Source organism: Tamandua tetradactyla, chromosome 16 (genome assembly GCF_023851605.1).
Source record: "Tamandua tetradactyla isolate mTamTet1 chromosome 16, mTamTet1.pri, whole genome shotgun sequence".
NCBI classification, from domain to species: domain Eukaryota; kingdom Metazoa; phylum Chordata; class Mammalia; order Pilosa; family Myrmecophagidae; genus Tamandua; species Tamandua tetradactyla.
Genome location: NC_135342.1, coordinates 10,215,399 through 10,231,454, shown reverse-complemented (window position 1 = coordinate 10,231,454; position 16,056 = coordinate 10,215,399). Strand labels below are relative to the sequence as shown.

Genomic DNA, 16,056 nt, shown 5'->3' with positions numbered 1-16,056 from the left:
GTTTATCCATTTTATAGATGAGAAAAATGGGACTCAGAGGAGAGGCTTGGGGTTGAATCCCCTGTTGAGCTACAGAAGGGATGAGTCCAGGAAAAAACACCCTGAACAGCTGCAGGCTGGGGCCAATAAACAGCTGTGCCGGGGTCAGGGACTGTCCACGCCGAGACCTTGGCCTCCTGGGGACGCTTCCCACTGCCCGGCGGTTAGGGACGGGGCGGATTATCTGAGTGTTTCCGATTTCAGATGCGAAACCGGTTTCAGATTTGTGATTTTCAGGTGAAAGATGTGCTAGAGCTTGGTACAGTCTCTGAAGAGTTTTGGCAGTTTGAAATAATCTGAATTTCATTGTATCCATAAATTCAAGTTCTCAGGCTTGCACCCCACCTCTTGTATGTGTGTGGTGGGGAGGGTAAGCTTGCCTGGGCTGGTGGGTGGTTGAAGGGTTGCAAGGAAAAGAGAATGTACGCTACATAAAGTTACATTTTTAGATAGGATTAGAGCGTAGCTAGTTCGACGTGCATAAAAGAAAAAACGAAGGTGGATCTTACTAAATGTAGAAGAGCAGAATGCAAAGACCAAGGAGTTGGATTTTAAAGCGTAGGGGAAATGAAGTTTTTGAAAGCTTGATAAATCGAACATCGATTTAAAAAATCGCTGGTTGTAAACAATCCTCTCTACGCAAAAGCCAGACTCCAACACGCTCACACTGACCACGATTAATCTGGCACATAGGAATAAAGAGCCTCTTTTTAAAACTGAAGGGGCTGCAGTTCTAAATCCACAGAGCTCGAGGGGCAGAGCTGGGATTCGAGCACAGGTCAGGCTGACTGAGGAACCCAAGGCCTCACTTTTCTCTGGTTCTGCCTGTTTTGTCACCAACCCCTCGGGCCCTTGAACCCAATCCCCGCTTCACCCACTCTCTCAGTGGTCACTCTCCCTTGACTCCAGGCCACTCACAGTTCACGTTGAGAAAGATTAAGGCGCTTTTCAGGAGAATCTCCTCGAAAATCTCTATCTGACACTGAAGCGTCCAGTCGTAACGGTTAAGCCTCCGGAGGAGCAGGGACTTGCCATCTGGGGATATGGTCAGCCGGTCGCTGCTGGACACTGGCCCAGAATTCAACAGCCACGTGACCTTGGTGACGTTGGTGTGGCAGACGGCTTCTATGGAATCCATGAACTCCACCCCGGAGCTGGTGTTGACGGAGATGCTGGGGTTTTTCCACTCTGGGGGAGGCAGGAAGGAGGCCATGTGGAGTGCCACCTGCCTCTCCAAGCTCTTCTTCTCCAAAAAACAATTTTTTTTCGGTGGGGAGGGTTATGTGGGAGACAATTCAAGAGCTGTAAAAAGGGGTCTGGGGTCTCGGCAGGGGAGCAGTCCTGGAGCTGAGAGGGCCAGGAAAGTAGGGAGAGGGTGACAAGGCTATGGGAGACTCTGGCGCTCGTCTGAGCCCACGCGGCGCCCTGAGCCGTGGCCTTGAATTAGGCATGTGGCCTCATGGCTGCTTCTGCCCCCGAAAACCAGGGCAGTCCCAGCAGAGGCGCCACGAGGCAGAACGCAGAACACAAGGTGGCATTTGGGCTACCAACCATCATTGTTCCCGTGGTTACAAATACTACCTCCAACATACAGCAAATCACAGAGGACGATACTGACCCCTCTCCCACAGAGGGGGACACTGAGGATCCCAGGGGGAGAACAGCCCCCCAGGGCCACGCAGCATATACAGAGGGGAACCCAGCCCTTCCTGCCTTCAACACCCGCACTCTGTCCCCTAGCCCTGGGATGGGGGTGGGGACATGCCCAGGAGCTACCCCCAAAATCTCTGCTCCCTGGAGCTGGCTCTGTGAACCCCCTCCCCTTGCGGGTGGGTGCGGCCAGGACGTGTGTCTAACCTACAAGGTATGGCGAAGGCAATAGGCTGTCAGTCCCCTCATTGCCTTACATCACACCAGACCTTATCTTAGCAGATGAGAGGTTTCCCAGCTGACCTTGAAGCAGCAAATGGCAACACCATGAGTGCACTACCCGCGGCAGGAACCACAGTGGCCTTGTGGGCCAAGGGCCACGGGTCATCGCCAGGCACAAGCCGGGGCCCTCAATCACACAACCTGGCCATGAAGCCAAACATGAGCAGAAAGCTCAGCTAAGCCAGGCTCGCCTTCCTGACTCGCAGAGCTGGATAATGAATGGGTGTGATTTTAAGCCGCTGTGCGGGGGGGCTGTGTGTTACACAGCGATCAATAACCAATACACGGTCGCACAACGGAATTGGAGCCCTTGACATTCCGGAGCAACCCATGTCTGTGGGAGAAGCTAGGCTGCCACCTGCCGAGGCTCTCGGTGGCCCTGGAGATGGACGGGAGATGGACTCCCAAAGCTTTCAGCTCCAACTCTCCTCGAGGCCGGGAAACGGGGTGAGCGGCCGAGGTACCTTGAATCTCCAGCCAGCCGGTTGCGGTCTGTGTGCCGTTGCTGGCCTCTACCCGCACAGTGTAGTTCCCCGTGTCATTTAATTCAGTGTCCTGGATGAGCAGGTCGCCCGTGTGGCTCACGTTCTCCCGACCCCTGTGCTCGGGCCCGACCTGCCAGGACTTGGAGGGGGGTCTGTAGCTGGCAATCATGTTTCCCGCCGTGCCGTCCGCACCGCGGTGCCAGCTGTACTCCAGAGCCTCCGCTGGGGCGTTCTTGAGGACCAGGCTGCTCGGAAATCCCTCGAGCCCTAGGAGCGAGTCTGGGCTGATGAAGATTTGGCTGTAGGCCAGGCTGGTCCCACAGACCAGCAGACTGGCTGAGAAAGAGAAAACAGATAAAAGCATTTGGAGAACGATTCACAGGGACAGTGGGAATCAAGTCCAGAATTTCTAGTTCCTAAATGAGTCCCCATGGCCTCAGCCCCCTGCTTTTGCTCATTCTTTCCTCATCGTCTCCCAGCCCAGCCTCCTCCCTGGTGTTCAGCCTCCAAGCCATCCTCCCACGAAAGTTAGGTGCATCTTTTTAAAGCCCAACTTGCCCTCCCCTGCTCAAGGACCTTCCATGCCCCCCAGGGCTTTCATGATAAAGTTTTAGACATTGCAGCAAGAACTTATCCTTATGACCCATCTGATTTCCTTTTGTACCACACTTTGCCCTACCCAATCACCCCGGGCACTTCCTCATTCATTCATTCACTTATCAAAAAACACTCTGTGCGTCTGTCATACATACGGCTGTCTTGATGCAGCGAAGTCTCTCCTAACTCTAGATTTTTGCACATTCTGTTCCCTTTTCCTGGAACTCTGATCCCTGGTTTTTCCTCCCCATACCCACCGCCTCGGTGACTCTTCTCACTCTTCAGCTCTCATGTCTCCTGCAGCCCTATGCCTCCCTCATCCCAGCCCTGACCACTGGGCTATCAGAGTCCAGCGAGAGCTCACCATCTCCCACTGGGAGGTGAGACCCAGGTGGGATTGGGAGAGGGCTGGGGCCATCTCTGTCACCACGGCAGAGCTCGGGTGAAGTTGGGAGATGCACTCAACCCCAGACCATCTAAATTCCCTGGAGTGGATGTGAAGTGGGTGGGAACAGGCTGTCGCCCAATTCATCGGCAGGCAAAGCCGCCAGGACCCGCTCTGGGCCCCTCAGTGCAGATGAGGTTATGAACCCCGGGCGGCCAGTGGGAAGCTACCTCCTTCGTGTTGGTGAGGCGAGGACGTCGGGTCTTGGCAGGAAAGAAAGAGAGGGGCTGGGAAGGGTGGGGGAGGGGATCAGGGCAGATCCGGGCACCTGGGGGGGATTGCTGGGGGGTGAGGGTGGGGTTCCCATGTCATCACTCCAGGGGGTGGATGGAAAGGAATGCTCCGTGTCTCCGTGTGTGTGCGCGCGCGCGCAGTGCTCAGGTGCGTGAACTCACAAGAGTTCCACTGGGGTCCTGCTCCCCCTTCCCCACTCCCTGCCCTGGGAGTGAGCCCCCACCCCCGCCCCAGCCTGACCTGCTGGGCCCTGGAAAGCAAGTTCAGCTCTCTCTTACCCGCAAGGAGGAGGCCCCTCCAGGGACTGCGCCGGGGGCTGGGACGGTCCATGCGCCGCGGGGGTCCTCCCGCAGGAGGGTTCTTCCCAGGAAGCAGGCAGCGGGGCGCCTTCCTGAGCTGGGTTTCCCAGTCAAGCGCCTCCCCCTCCCCCTCCCCCTCCCCCCTCCCCGGGGCGGGGCGGGGCGGGGCGGGCGGTGCTTCCTCCCAGGCGGACTCTGACCGCTTGGGAGTCGGTCTTATCTTTTATTGCTTTATTTTGCCTTTACTTTATTACTTCTCTTATTTTTATATTGATTTAATGGTATTTTGTCCTGATTACAACTCATAATAATAAATTATTATATTATAATAATGCATTATATAATAATAATAAATTATTATATTATAACAATATATTAAATTATTATTATAAATAATAATAAATACATTATAAATAAAAAAATAATAATACGCACGCTCACTTTAGGAAAGCGGGGTGAGACCATGCCTACCACTTCTTGCTGCGCGGAGCATCTTCGTCTTCCGTTTCCCACGGCCGGGTATTGAAATCGCCGGGTCCTGTTTCACAACCTGCTTGGGCATTTCCGGGTTAAAGATTCTTCCACTGTGGCGGTGCCACATAGCTGCAGGGCAGGCCATTCTATTTATTGTTGGCTGCTCCCCAGATTCACCATCAGAGTAGCACCCCCAGGGGGGTGGGGCGAACGATGGGCTCCAAGCAGACAGTAATGGCTGGGGGGCGGGGAGGGGAGCAGTGTGCACAGGTGCAGGAAGGCGTCCGCATGGTGAGACACAATGAGAGATAGACAAGGAGAGCCCGTGGCTCCGAGGCACCGAGAAAGCATCCCAGAAACCCATAGTCGTCCAAGTTTTTCAAACCCTTCTTTCAATTTTATAACAGCAAATACGCCTTTTGCAGTTACCAAAAGGAATGCATTTGTTGTAGAAAACTGGGAAAATCCATTAAAAGAAAAAGAAAATCACTTGTAATGATCTGGCTACCCAGAGCTACGTCTGGGCTCTCTTCCTCTGTGCCTCTTCTGAGAGTTTTTGTATAATATGCATATTCATGCCCATATGCAAATTTTAATGAAATAGAGGCATATTTGGGAGCATTTCGCTTTTTTCAGCTCTTCTTCTCTTGCTCACACGTTGCATTCTTTTTGCCTTGTTCCGTGAGCAGATGTGTGCTGAGCGCTTTAATTTAAATTCTCGGAGCCGGACTGGTGGGTCAGTGGCTTTGCAGGGTGTGTGAAGGGAGAGTTTGGCCGAGGCTCGGAATCCTGAGCCTGGGTTGGAATCCCATCTCTGCCACGAATGGTCATGAGCCCTCAGGCAAGTTGTTCCCCAATATTCACTTTCCTCACCTGTAAAATGGGGACTTTGAAAGTTTGCCCTTCGTGGGGCTGTGCGAGGGTTAAATGAGATGATAGTATGCATATGACTAAGAAAAATACCTCACATATAAGCTCAGTGAATGTCTTGTATACATTTCTGTATATAATCCATTTTATACTACATAAATATAATATATTTTTAAAAAATATTTTTATGTGTATTATTAGACTTTTTGTTTTGTTTTTTTTTTACATGCTCTAATAGTGTAATCATACCCATTCAGGGAAGGATGCTGAATTCAATCAAAAAGATTTTCTTGATAGAGAATTGGGTATTTCTGTGGGGAAAGCAGGGCCAGCTGCGTGATTTTCAGAGCCCAGTGCAAAATAAGAATGGGGGTCCTTGTTTAAAAAAAACAAAAAGAAAAACAGGAAAAAGGTACTGTTAAAACTATTAAGACTTAAATCTAAAAAAGTATTTGCAAAGTCTCCTTCCGGGAATGGTGAGAATGGGGGAAAATTCAACTTCCCCAAATTGAATTCTTGATATTCTCACAAGCAATGGGGACAACCAAAGCTATAGGCTGAGCCCCAAGACTTGGGGTTTGTTCATATGAAACTTAACCCCACAAAGGATAGGTCAAGCCTACTTAAAATTAGGCCTAAGAGTCACCCCCAAGAGAACCTCTTTTGTTGCTCAGATGTGGCCTCTCTCTCCAGCCAACACAACAAGCAGTCTCACCACCCTCCCCCTCTCTGCATGGGACATGACTCCCAGGGGTGTGGACCTTCCTGGCAATGTGGGACAGAAATCCTAGAATGAGCTGAGATCCAGCATCAAGGGATTGAGAAAACCTTCTTGACCAAAAGGGGGAAGAGTGAAATGAGACAAAATAAAGTGTCAATGGCTGAGAGATTCCAAGCAGAGTTGAGAGGTTATCCTGGATGTTATTCTTACGCATTAAATAGATATCACCTTTTTAGTTAAGGTGTAATGGAGAGGCTGGAGGGAAGTGCCTGAAAATGTAGAGCTGTGTTCCAATAGCCATGTTTCTTGAAGATGATTGTATAATGATATAGCTTTCACAATGTGACTGCGTGATTGTGAAAACCTTGTGTCTGATGCTCCTTTTATCTACCTTGTCAACAGATGAGTAGAACATATGGAATAAAAATAAATAATAGAGGGAACAAATGCTAAAATAAAAAAAGACTTAAAACTTTTACTCTTTTTCCTTTGTCCACAGTCCTCCTCTTAACTTCTCATGATGAATTTTATTTGCTTTTTAATGATATTCTAGGTAAAAATACAATAACATAAAATTTTTCTATTAGTAACATGCATTTTACTGTTCATTTTTATGTTATGCAATGCCAGTTTTAAATGCAAGTAAATAAAAGCATATTTAAACCTTATGTGAAATTACACAGTCCATATTTCTTGCTGGTACAGGCATATATTTTTGTTCTTAACAGAATAATGGAAATAGTGCACAAAACAAACTCAACTACAACATCGTGACTATAATTAACAGCACTCAATTATGTGTCTGAATGTGTTAAAAGGGGAATTTTAGGTTGTATAAATGTTACTAGAACAATAATTTTTAAAACCTGTAGGATTGCAAGACACAAACAAGGAGCCCTAATGTAATTCTTAGACTAGAGTTAGTAGTACAATTATAATAATATTCTTTCATCGATTGTAACAAGTACATCACACGAATGCAAGGTGTTAATAATAGAGGGGGCACATGGGAACTCTGTATTTTGTGCACGAATTTTTCTGTAATCCTCCAACTTCTCTAATTGAAAACAAAAACCGAAAAACACATGGCCTAAGAAAGCTCAACTAGATTTGAGCTTGAAATCAAAACAAAAAAACAACCTCCCACTCCCCCGCACACTAATTCAACTATTTTTGTTTCTTCTTGGTATGTACATATTCTGTCAACACTCGACCTTTGGTTTACCAATAGGTAAGGAAGGAAAAGAAACTGAAATGAAAAGAAACCGTGGGTTGCCCAGTATTTCCCTTTCCTTCCGCGTCATGCGTCATCATTTTCAACATAAGTTGCTTTTTCGGGTTCTTTAATTCCTGTTGCTTCCATCTGTGTTTAAAGCACGCTGTCGTCTGAATGGAAAGCGTGGTCTCTCTTGGGGCAGGCAGCCCCTCACTTACTCAGCCACAGAGGTGACACTTCACTTGTACTCTTTTGGATCTCACCAACTTCCCATGCATTGTGGGTCCCCCCAAACTCTTCGCTTGGGGGGAGGGGTCGTGAGTGGGGTATGCCAACAGGGTGGCAAGGGATGGACGTCCAGAGTGGCGCCCAGGGTGACTGGACTGGCTTGTGTCTGAGCCTTTCAGCAGCCTGAGCATGCCAGAAGCAGTCTGCCTGTGGTTCCTTTGGTTTCTCAAAACAATACTCAGTTTATTAAGGTTATAAACACAAAACTTCATTTTTCTAGAGCTCTGAAGTTCAATTTACAAATCCTGTTGTTGATGGCCAATCTAATAAACTTGACTAACTGCAGGTGGATCAACTGAATATCAATAGGCAAAAAGGTATTAAAAAAAATCAGTGAAATTTACAAACACAGTTAATTAAATCCTCTTAAACATTTTAAACTGCATTTCTATATTTAAAAAAACAAAACAAAAACCTTTCAACCACATAATCTAACAACACAATCTTCCCACGGCTTAAATTACTCTATAAATCTAATCAATTAAACATATAAATGCAGGGACACAGGTTCTTTCAAACATCTCAATATTGTTTACAAATTTAATGAGTCTCTTATAACATTCAGTGCAAACCTACAGGTCACGAGTTTTTCACCCAACTGCGTGTTTTAGATTATTTTCACAAGGTTAACCTGTGTCTCTAATGTGTCAAATCCCCTTAAACACATGTATGAGTTCCCCACTGCTGCTGTAAAAAATGACCATACGTTTAGCGTGTTCCACCAACAAAACATGTATCATCTCACAGATCCGGAGGTCAGAAGTCCCAAATGGGCCTGTCTTGGGTAAAACCAAGGTGCCTGGTGCCTCTGGAGGCTCTAGGGGAGAATTTGTTTCCCTGCTGTTTCCGGCTTTCACGGGTGACCTTGCCCCTTGGCTGGTGGCCTATCCTGAGGCCGCCCCCATGTCTCCTTCTCTCTCGGACTGTCCTTCTCTCTTGGACGCTCCTTCCTCTCTCACTCACAAGGACCCCTTGACCACAGCAGGTCCCCCTGGAAGCTCTCCCCATCTCAGGAGCCTTAACCATCGCCACCTTCAGAGTCCCCTTTGCCATTTCCTCAGGTTCCAGGATAGGATGTGGACAGCTTGGGCCATTCTTCAGTGAAACACAGCACTGTACCTGCCTCACGTACCCGCGTTGACGTTCCTGCAGTTTTAAGTGACCCCAGAAATGCAGGGTGGGGGTGGCAGCCCAGCGCGGAATTATATATTTGAATGTGGTTAGGAGGGAGCATTTTAGGTCGTATATATGTTACCGGAATAAAACTTTATTTAAAAGACCCCATAAGCTTGTGCTACCCAAATGGGGAGCCCTAACGTAAACCGTGGACTGATGTGTTGGGTACGATTATAATGATATTCTTTCATCAGTTGTTAAAAAGGTACCAAACTAATGCAAGGTGTTAATAATGGGGGAAGGTATGTGGGAACCCTGTAATTTCTGCATGATGTTTTTGTAAACCTACAACTGCTCTAATAAAATACATACATACATATATATATATATATATATATATAAATTTTCCTTCGACATCTCTCTACTAAATCCTGAAGCTTCCTGAGATTGGAAATGAAGGTATCTAGAGAGAAAGGTATCTATCATCTCAAGTGAATGGGGGAGGCTGTTTGACAGCTGAGATCCGGCTCTGGAAGGTAAGATCTGGTTCCCGGCATAATTCTCCCCTTCTAAAGTTGTTGTAGCAACAGGGACTCTGGACTCTACTGTGGCCCCCTGAACTCTGGAGAACCCCCATTTGGCTCTTCCATTGGGGTGAGTGCACGGCTGGCTGCAGCCATCTCTGCTGGGCTGGATTCCCACTTCCTTGATTTCTCTGAAGCTATTTCAAACTGGTTCTAAAGACGCTTGAAATCCAGCCACATCCAAATGTGATTCTCTCCAACCCTCTTTTTTTTTTTAATCATCACAATTGACTTTGTTTGTGTGTGTGAAAAATAACATAGTTACAAAAAAGCAGTAAATTTCAAAGTGCATTGCAGCTGTTGGTTGTAGAACAGATTTCAGAGTTTGGTATGGGTTATAGTTCCACAGTTTTAGGTGCTTACTTTTGGCTGCTCTAAAATTTTGGAGACGAAAAGAAATATCAGTGAAATGATTCGGATCATACTCAGTCTCTCCAGTCCCTGTTCAATTCCGACCTCTGTGGAACCCTGGGCTCTCAGGGCCTGGTGAGGGTGCTACCCGCCGGGTGGGCTGCCTGCTCTTTTAGCTTCTCCCTCACGTGGGGTGGCAAGGAGGGTCTGGCTGCAGCTCGCACCCTTCTGGGCACAGCCTGCCGTTCCGTTGGCTCAGAGGACCCGGAGAGCTGCGCCTCCTTCCCTCAGGACCTGTTCCTTCTTGGTGCCGTCCCCGAGACTTCCTGGGAGTGGACACGGCCCCCGCCGCCCGGCTCCCCGGCCCCCAGCCTGGGCTCAGTCTGGGCAGCGCGTGGGTGCAAGCCAGCCCGGGAGCCTGGCCACGGGGTCCCTGAGCCGGGGTGTTTGGGCGAGAGGAAGGGGCAGGCTCCCCATGAGGGGTCACGGGGCTGTGGGCAGCCACGGTCCCTCCTCTGGGGGACACGAGAGGAAGAACCCAGGGCCCAGGGAGAGGCAGAGGTGAGAGAGACAGAAAAGAGTCCTAATGGGTTTGGAGCTCTGTCGTTAGGCTTTTCTCCCAGGCATAGCCCCTCTTGCATCCTTGGCTTCTCTGCGAAACCTCAGAATCTTCATCAATTTCCCTTTGTGCTTAAATTGCTTCAAAGGAGTTCCTGGGCCTGTACCCAAAGTTCTATTAACAGATGAGCCTGCTTTGCTCCCCCCAAGAGACCCTATGGTTCGGGATTGAGTCCAGCTGAAAACAATGAAAAAAATATATTAATAAAGTACTTAAACAGGGCAGCTGTTTATTTCCCTCTCATATGGTGGGTCCGTGGTCTGTGGCCCCAAGGAGGGCAGAGGCGCCCAGATCCCCCTGCTCACGGGGAGAAGGGGCGGGACAGGCTCCTGGGGGTGGGGGGCGGCCCTCGGGAATGGCTCGGAGCACTTTGGTTTGCTCCTCCCTGGCCAAAATGCAGTCATGTGGCCACACAACTGCAGGGGCGGCCGGAGAGCTCGGTCTTTTGCCTGGACCCATCAAGGGTCCTTGCTGCTAAGCCTCTGCCCCAGGGAGCATCTGACCGGGTCTGTTGGTGGCATCGATGTAGAGTTGTCCCTAAACCCAGCCAACACCTTCAGACAAAGTCACTGCAGAAAAACACCCCTCGCTTGTATCCAGCTGTGGCCAAACGACACCCCTGTGCAGTCCACCAGGGAGGAGATGGAGGGACTGGCTTCCTTTGTGCCCACGGCATGACCCGCGTGAGGTCCCTGCCCTTGAGAGGTGACCGCAGGCTTGGAAGATGTCCTGAGCTCCAGAGACTTACTCTGATTCCTTCAAGCCACGCCTGGGGCGGGCCCTGCCCCCTCTCGCCCAGGTCCCCGGTAGCTTGGAGCATCTGGCCTGAAGCCCTGTCTCTTGGGCTGGGGTGGGGTGGGGGGGCACCCTACATCTGCCGGGAGGTCCCCAAGCTGGGAACCGATGTCCTCTGGGGGATGTGCCGATACGGACTGAGCTCCCCTCGGCCAGCCCCAGAGCCCCCCTGGGGGGCAGGCGGGGGTCTGCGGAGCTCCCCGAGGCCCAGGGACACTTGGTCTCTATGCAGCCCAGCTCTGTTCCTTCTCATCAAGAGATAGAGCCGCGGCCCCTCCCCGGGCAAGGGCGTCGGGCTTGGGGGCCGCGAGAGCGTCAGCTGACCTTGTCCCCATGACGCGGCCTGGGGAGGGGTGAATGCTGGGGGGTAGATGGCGAGGGGCCTGAGGCCCCAACCAGCTCCTGGAGAAGAAGGGAGGGGAATGGGGTCACAATAACAACCACAACAACTAATTTGGGTGAGATTAAAACGCTTTGGTAATGGATGGTGGCAGGACACTGAAAATGTAATTACGCCGCTGGATTGCACATTTAAAAAGTCTCCAGGTGACTCCACACTGATGATCATCGGTGTGTTTTTCTGTCTGGACATTAAATGATCCTAAAATGAATCCCACTGTAGTAATTTATCTGCCAAAAATGTGAACTGAAAAAAACAATTAAAACTTCATAGCTATGCACTTGATTATTTTTAAAAAGCAACCACATAGCATATATCTTTTAAGGGACTTGTATCTAGATTATATAAAGAACTCTTACAGCTCAATAATAAAAAAGACAAGAAGCCTGATTCAAAGATGGGCAGAGAACTGAATAGACAGAAGAAGCTATCCAGGGACCAGTCAGCACAGGAAAGGATGTTCCACATCATTAGCATAAGGAAATGCAAACCAAAACCACAATGAGACGCCACTTCACAACCACAAGAATGGCTGAAAACGAAAAAGACAGATAACAGCTTGTGTTGGAAAGGATGCGAAGAAATCAGAACCCTCACAACGTAAAATGAGACTTTTGATGGGACCGTAAAATGGCACAGCCAATTTGGAAGACAGTCTGGCAGTTCCTCAAAAATTTAAACATAGAATTACCAATGACCCAGCAATTCTACTCCTATGAATATGCACAAGGCAAAGAAAGGGTATGTCTACACAAAAACGTGTGCACAAATTTATCTCAGCATCGTTTGTAAAACATAAAAGCCATCCAAAATTTTCATCACCTGATGAATGCATGAACAAAACGTGGTCTATACACAAAAGAATATTATTTGGCTGTAAAAAGGAGTGAAGTACTGATTCATGTTGCAACATGGGTAAGCCTTGAAGGTATTATGCCAAGTGGGAGAAGACAAAATCAAAGGGCCACATCTTGCAATGATTCCGCTCACCTGAAACATTGGGAACAGGGAGTTCATAGACACAGAAAGTAGGCTGGGAGGTGCCAGGGGGCTGGGAGGGGCGAGGGGATTGGGAGGTGACTGCCAAGGGGTCTGGGCTGGCTTGCTGGGGTGATGAAAACACTTTAAAATTGAGTGTGGTGAGGCTACGCAATGCTGAGAATGTATGAAAAGCCCTTGAATTGTAGATTTGAGTAGACGGGCTGTGTGGTTTTTGAATTCCATCTAAAATGAAGCTGGTACAAAAACAATAAATAAATGACCCCTGGCAGGTGGAATAGCTGAGTGTTTGTTTAGCCTTGACTTTGAAACACAGAAGACACACTTTGAAACCATGAATGCGAGGATTCGAACACAGCACCAAGACTTTCTTGCGGTGGGGGTTTGAGAAAGTAGCGCGAGGCCGTGGTGCCTGCTTTCTGCCAGCATTTGCTGACACTCGGGATGGGCTCCTGTGCAGGGGCTGTGAACCTCCATGTATCTGGAACAGGAGGCTGTGGAGACTCGGCTGGGGGCTGGGAGAAGCTGGCCCGAGGGATCAGCTCAGCTCTCGGTCCGAGGGAGACGTCCTTCTCTCCCAGACTTTAGTGCCCCGCTCTGAACAACCTTACCCACGTCCCTGCACTCCTCTGAGCCTCTGTGTTCTTCACTGGCGAGGAGGCAAGGATGCCCGGAAACACTTACAGCAGTCCATGCTCTCTCAGCCAGCCCATTCCAGGCGCCCGGCTGAGGCAGAGCTTGGCGGGGCCATGCCAGGACCAGACAACCCGTTGCGTCTGGGAGGGAAGCCTGTTTATCCCCCTGCACCTCCACAATTCAGCATGAATGAAGCGGACGTGTGCACATCACACCCGATAAGTCAGCTGAAGTTTTCTGGGCACCGGGTTGAGAGGAGACCCATGGAGGGGCAGCCCAGCAGGCCCCTTACTCACTTGCTCTGCCCCGCAAGGCCCTGCCTTGTGCCCATACTGTGTGGATATTCCACTGTCAAATTATATCCTGAATAAAAAGGGGATACACGGGGGTGCAAGGGTGGTTCAGTGGTAGAATTCTTGGCTGCCCTGCAGGAGACCTGGGTTCGATTCCCAGCCCCATGCACTTCCCAAACAAAGGAAAACCAACCAAACAAAAATTCAACAAATAGTGCTGCGATAATGGGATAGTCACATGGAAAAAAGACTGAAATGTGACCCCCGCCATACAAGCATACAAAAAAAGAGGGGGGAGGGATTTAGAAGGCAGAGAGAAACAAGACCGGAGTCCCCAACCTGGCCGGCAAGTCAATAAATACATTCTGTCCCTGACTTTATTCTTTTCCTTTGTGGGGTTGGGAATCTGTAGCTTAAGTTAAAAATGCTGAGGACAGGTAAATGAGGTTCAAATCCTGGCTCCAGAATGGACCGACTCTGCTCTTTAGAAAGTGAGTTCACATCTGTGAGCCTCCTTTGTCATCTCTCGTAAAATAGCGCGTCATCGATGAATCCCAGAGTGATTCGATCAGTGAGTGGAAAAGTATTTGCAAAGCCCCCTTAGGGGAATGGTGAAAACGGGGAGAAATTCAACTTCCCCAAATTGAATTCTTGATATTCTCACAAAAGTGTGGACCACCAAAGCTATAGGCTGAGCCCCCAGTTTTGGGGTTTGTTCATATGAAACTTAACCCCACAAAGGATAGGTCAAGTCTAGTTAAAATTTAGGCCTAAGAGTCACCCCCAAGAGAGCCTCTTTTGTTGCTCAGATGTGGCCTCTCTCTCCAGCCAACACAAGAAGCAATCTCACCACCCTCCCCCTGTCTATGTGGGACATGACTCCCAGGGGTGTGGACCTTCCTGGCAATGTGGGACAGAGATCCTAGAATGAGCTGAGATTTAGCATCAAGGGACTGAGAAAACCTTCTCGACCAAAAGGGGGAAGAGTGAAATGAGACAAAGTGTCAATGGCTGAGAGATTCCAAACAATATGTAATGGAAAGACTGGAGGGAAGTGCCTGAAAATGCAGAGCTGTGTTCCAGTAGCCATGTTTCTTGAAGATGATTGTATAACGATATAGCTTTCACAATGTGACTGTGTGATTGTGAAAACGTTGTGTCTGATGCTCCTTTTATCTACCTTGTCAACAAATGAGTAGAACATATAGAATAAAAATAAATAATAGGGGGAACAAATGCTAAAATAAATTTAGTTTGAAATGCTAGTGATCAATGAAAGCAAGGGGTAAGGGGTATGGTAGGTATAATTTTTTTTCTTTCCTGTGTTTGTTTTATTTCTTTTTCTATTGTCTTTTTATTTCTTTTTCTGAATTAATGCAAATGTTCTAAGAAATGATGAATATGCAACTAAATGATGATATTGTGAATTACTGATTATATATGCTGATGTTTTATTTGGTTTGTTAATTTTTTAATTAATAAATAAATTTTAAAAAAATAGCGGGTCATTGTAGGGCTCCAAAATGCTGCTGCATGCACGGCACATGCATCCGTCCCGGACAGCTTCTTGCCTCTCCCATTAGCCCACTTTAAGTTCGAATTACAGCTCTGCAAATCCACACTCGCAGGCAATTGCAACAGCCAAGGGGACACGCATCCATTCTCTTTCGTGAGTTGAGGTTTCAGAGTCTCAGAGGCTTGGGCTGCACAGAAGTGGACAGGAGGCTGCTAAACAGCAGCATTCCAGGAATTGCTGTAGAGAAAGAGGAGGGTTTTTCATGGCCCTTCGCAGGAAGTTTTGCGACAAAAACCTTTCTGCGCATTGACAGACACCCGTGTCCTGCATTCAAATCTAATGCAAATTGCTCTCGCGTCCACAGGGAACAGAATTATGCTGCGAGTCTGCGTGCTGTCACGTAGCCTGGGGTCCACCTTTACAGGCTGTCCTGAGTATATGGGAAAGCAATAGGGCCAGGCACAGGTGGCCCCGGGCTGGAGGAACTGCAGGAAGTAAAGCTTCCCCCACAAAAAGCTCCCAGCTTAAGTCCTGCAGCAGCGCCTCGGGGTGAGAGGAGAATGGGCAGTGGAATGAACCACCCCAGCGGAATCTTACCCAGGCATCGATGGATCACATTTTTTTTTTTTTTTTTTTTCAGCAACTATTTTTTTTTATTTATTTATTTTTTTTATTTTTATTTTTTATTAACGGAAAAAAAAAAAAAGAAATTAACACAACATTTAGAAATCATACCATTCTACATATGCACTCAGTAATTCTTAACATCATCACATAGATGCATGATCATTGTTTCTTAGTACATTTGCATCGGTTTAGAGGAACTAGCAACACAACAGAAAAAGATATAAAATGTTAATATAAAGAAAAGAAATAAAAGTAGTAGTAATAGTAAAAAACAACAACAACAAACAAACCAACAAGCAAACAAAAACAAAAAAAACCCTATAGCTCAGATGCAGCTTCATTCAGTATTTTAACATGATTACTTTACAATTAGGTATTATTGTGCTGTCCATTTTTGAGTTTTTGTATCTAGTCCTGTTGCACAGTCTGTATCCCTTCAGCTTCAATTACCCATTGTCTTACCCTGTTTCTAACTCCTGCTGAACTCTGTTACCAATGACATATTTCAAGTTTATTCTCG

The 16,056-nt window shown here is 48.0% G+C and overlaps 1 protein-coding gene across 2 annotated transcripts in view; it reads right to left on the bottom strand.

Annotated features, from left to right (window-relative positions):
* CEACAM18 (CEA cell adhesion molecule 18) overlaps nucleotides 1-4,144 on the bottom strand; it is a 9,613-nt gene extending 5,469 nt beyond the window's left edge. For both annotated transcript variants that reach the window (XM_077131009.1, XM_077131008.1), the window contains exons 1-3: nucleotides 4,011-4,144; nucleotides 2,436-2,792; nucleotides 958-1,227 (exon numbers count right to left, since the gene is read on the bottom strand). In XM_077131009.1, the coding sequence (XP_076987124.1) occupies nucleotides 958-1,227; nucleotides 2,436-2,792; nucleotides 4,011-4,062 (679 nt within the window). In that variant the 5' untranslated portion in view covers nucleotides 4,063-4,144. The remainder of the gene's footprint in view (nucleotides 1-957; nucleotides 1,228-2,435; nucleotides 2,793-4,010) is intronic.
* Nucleotides 4,145-16,056: the final 11,912 nt, after the last annotated feature.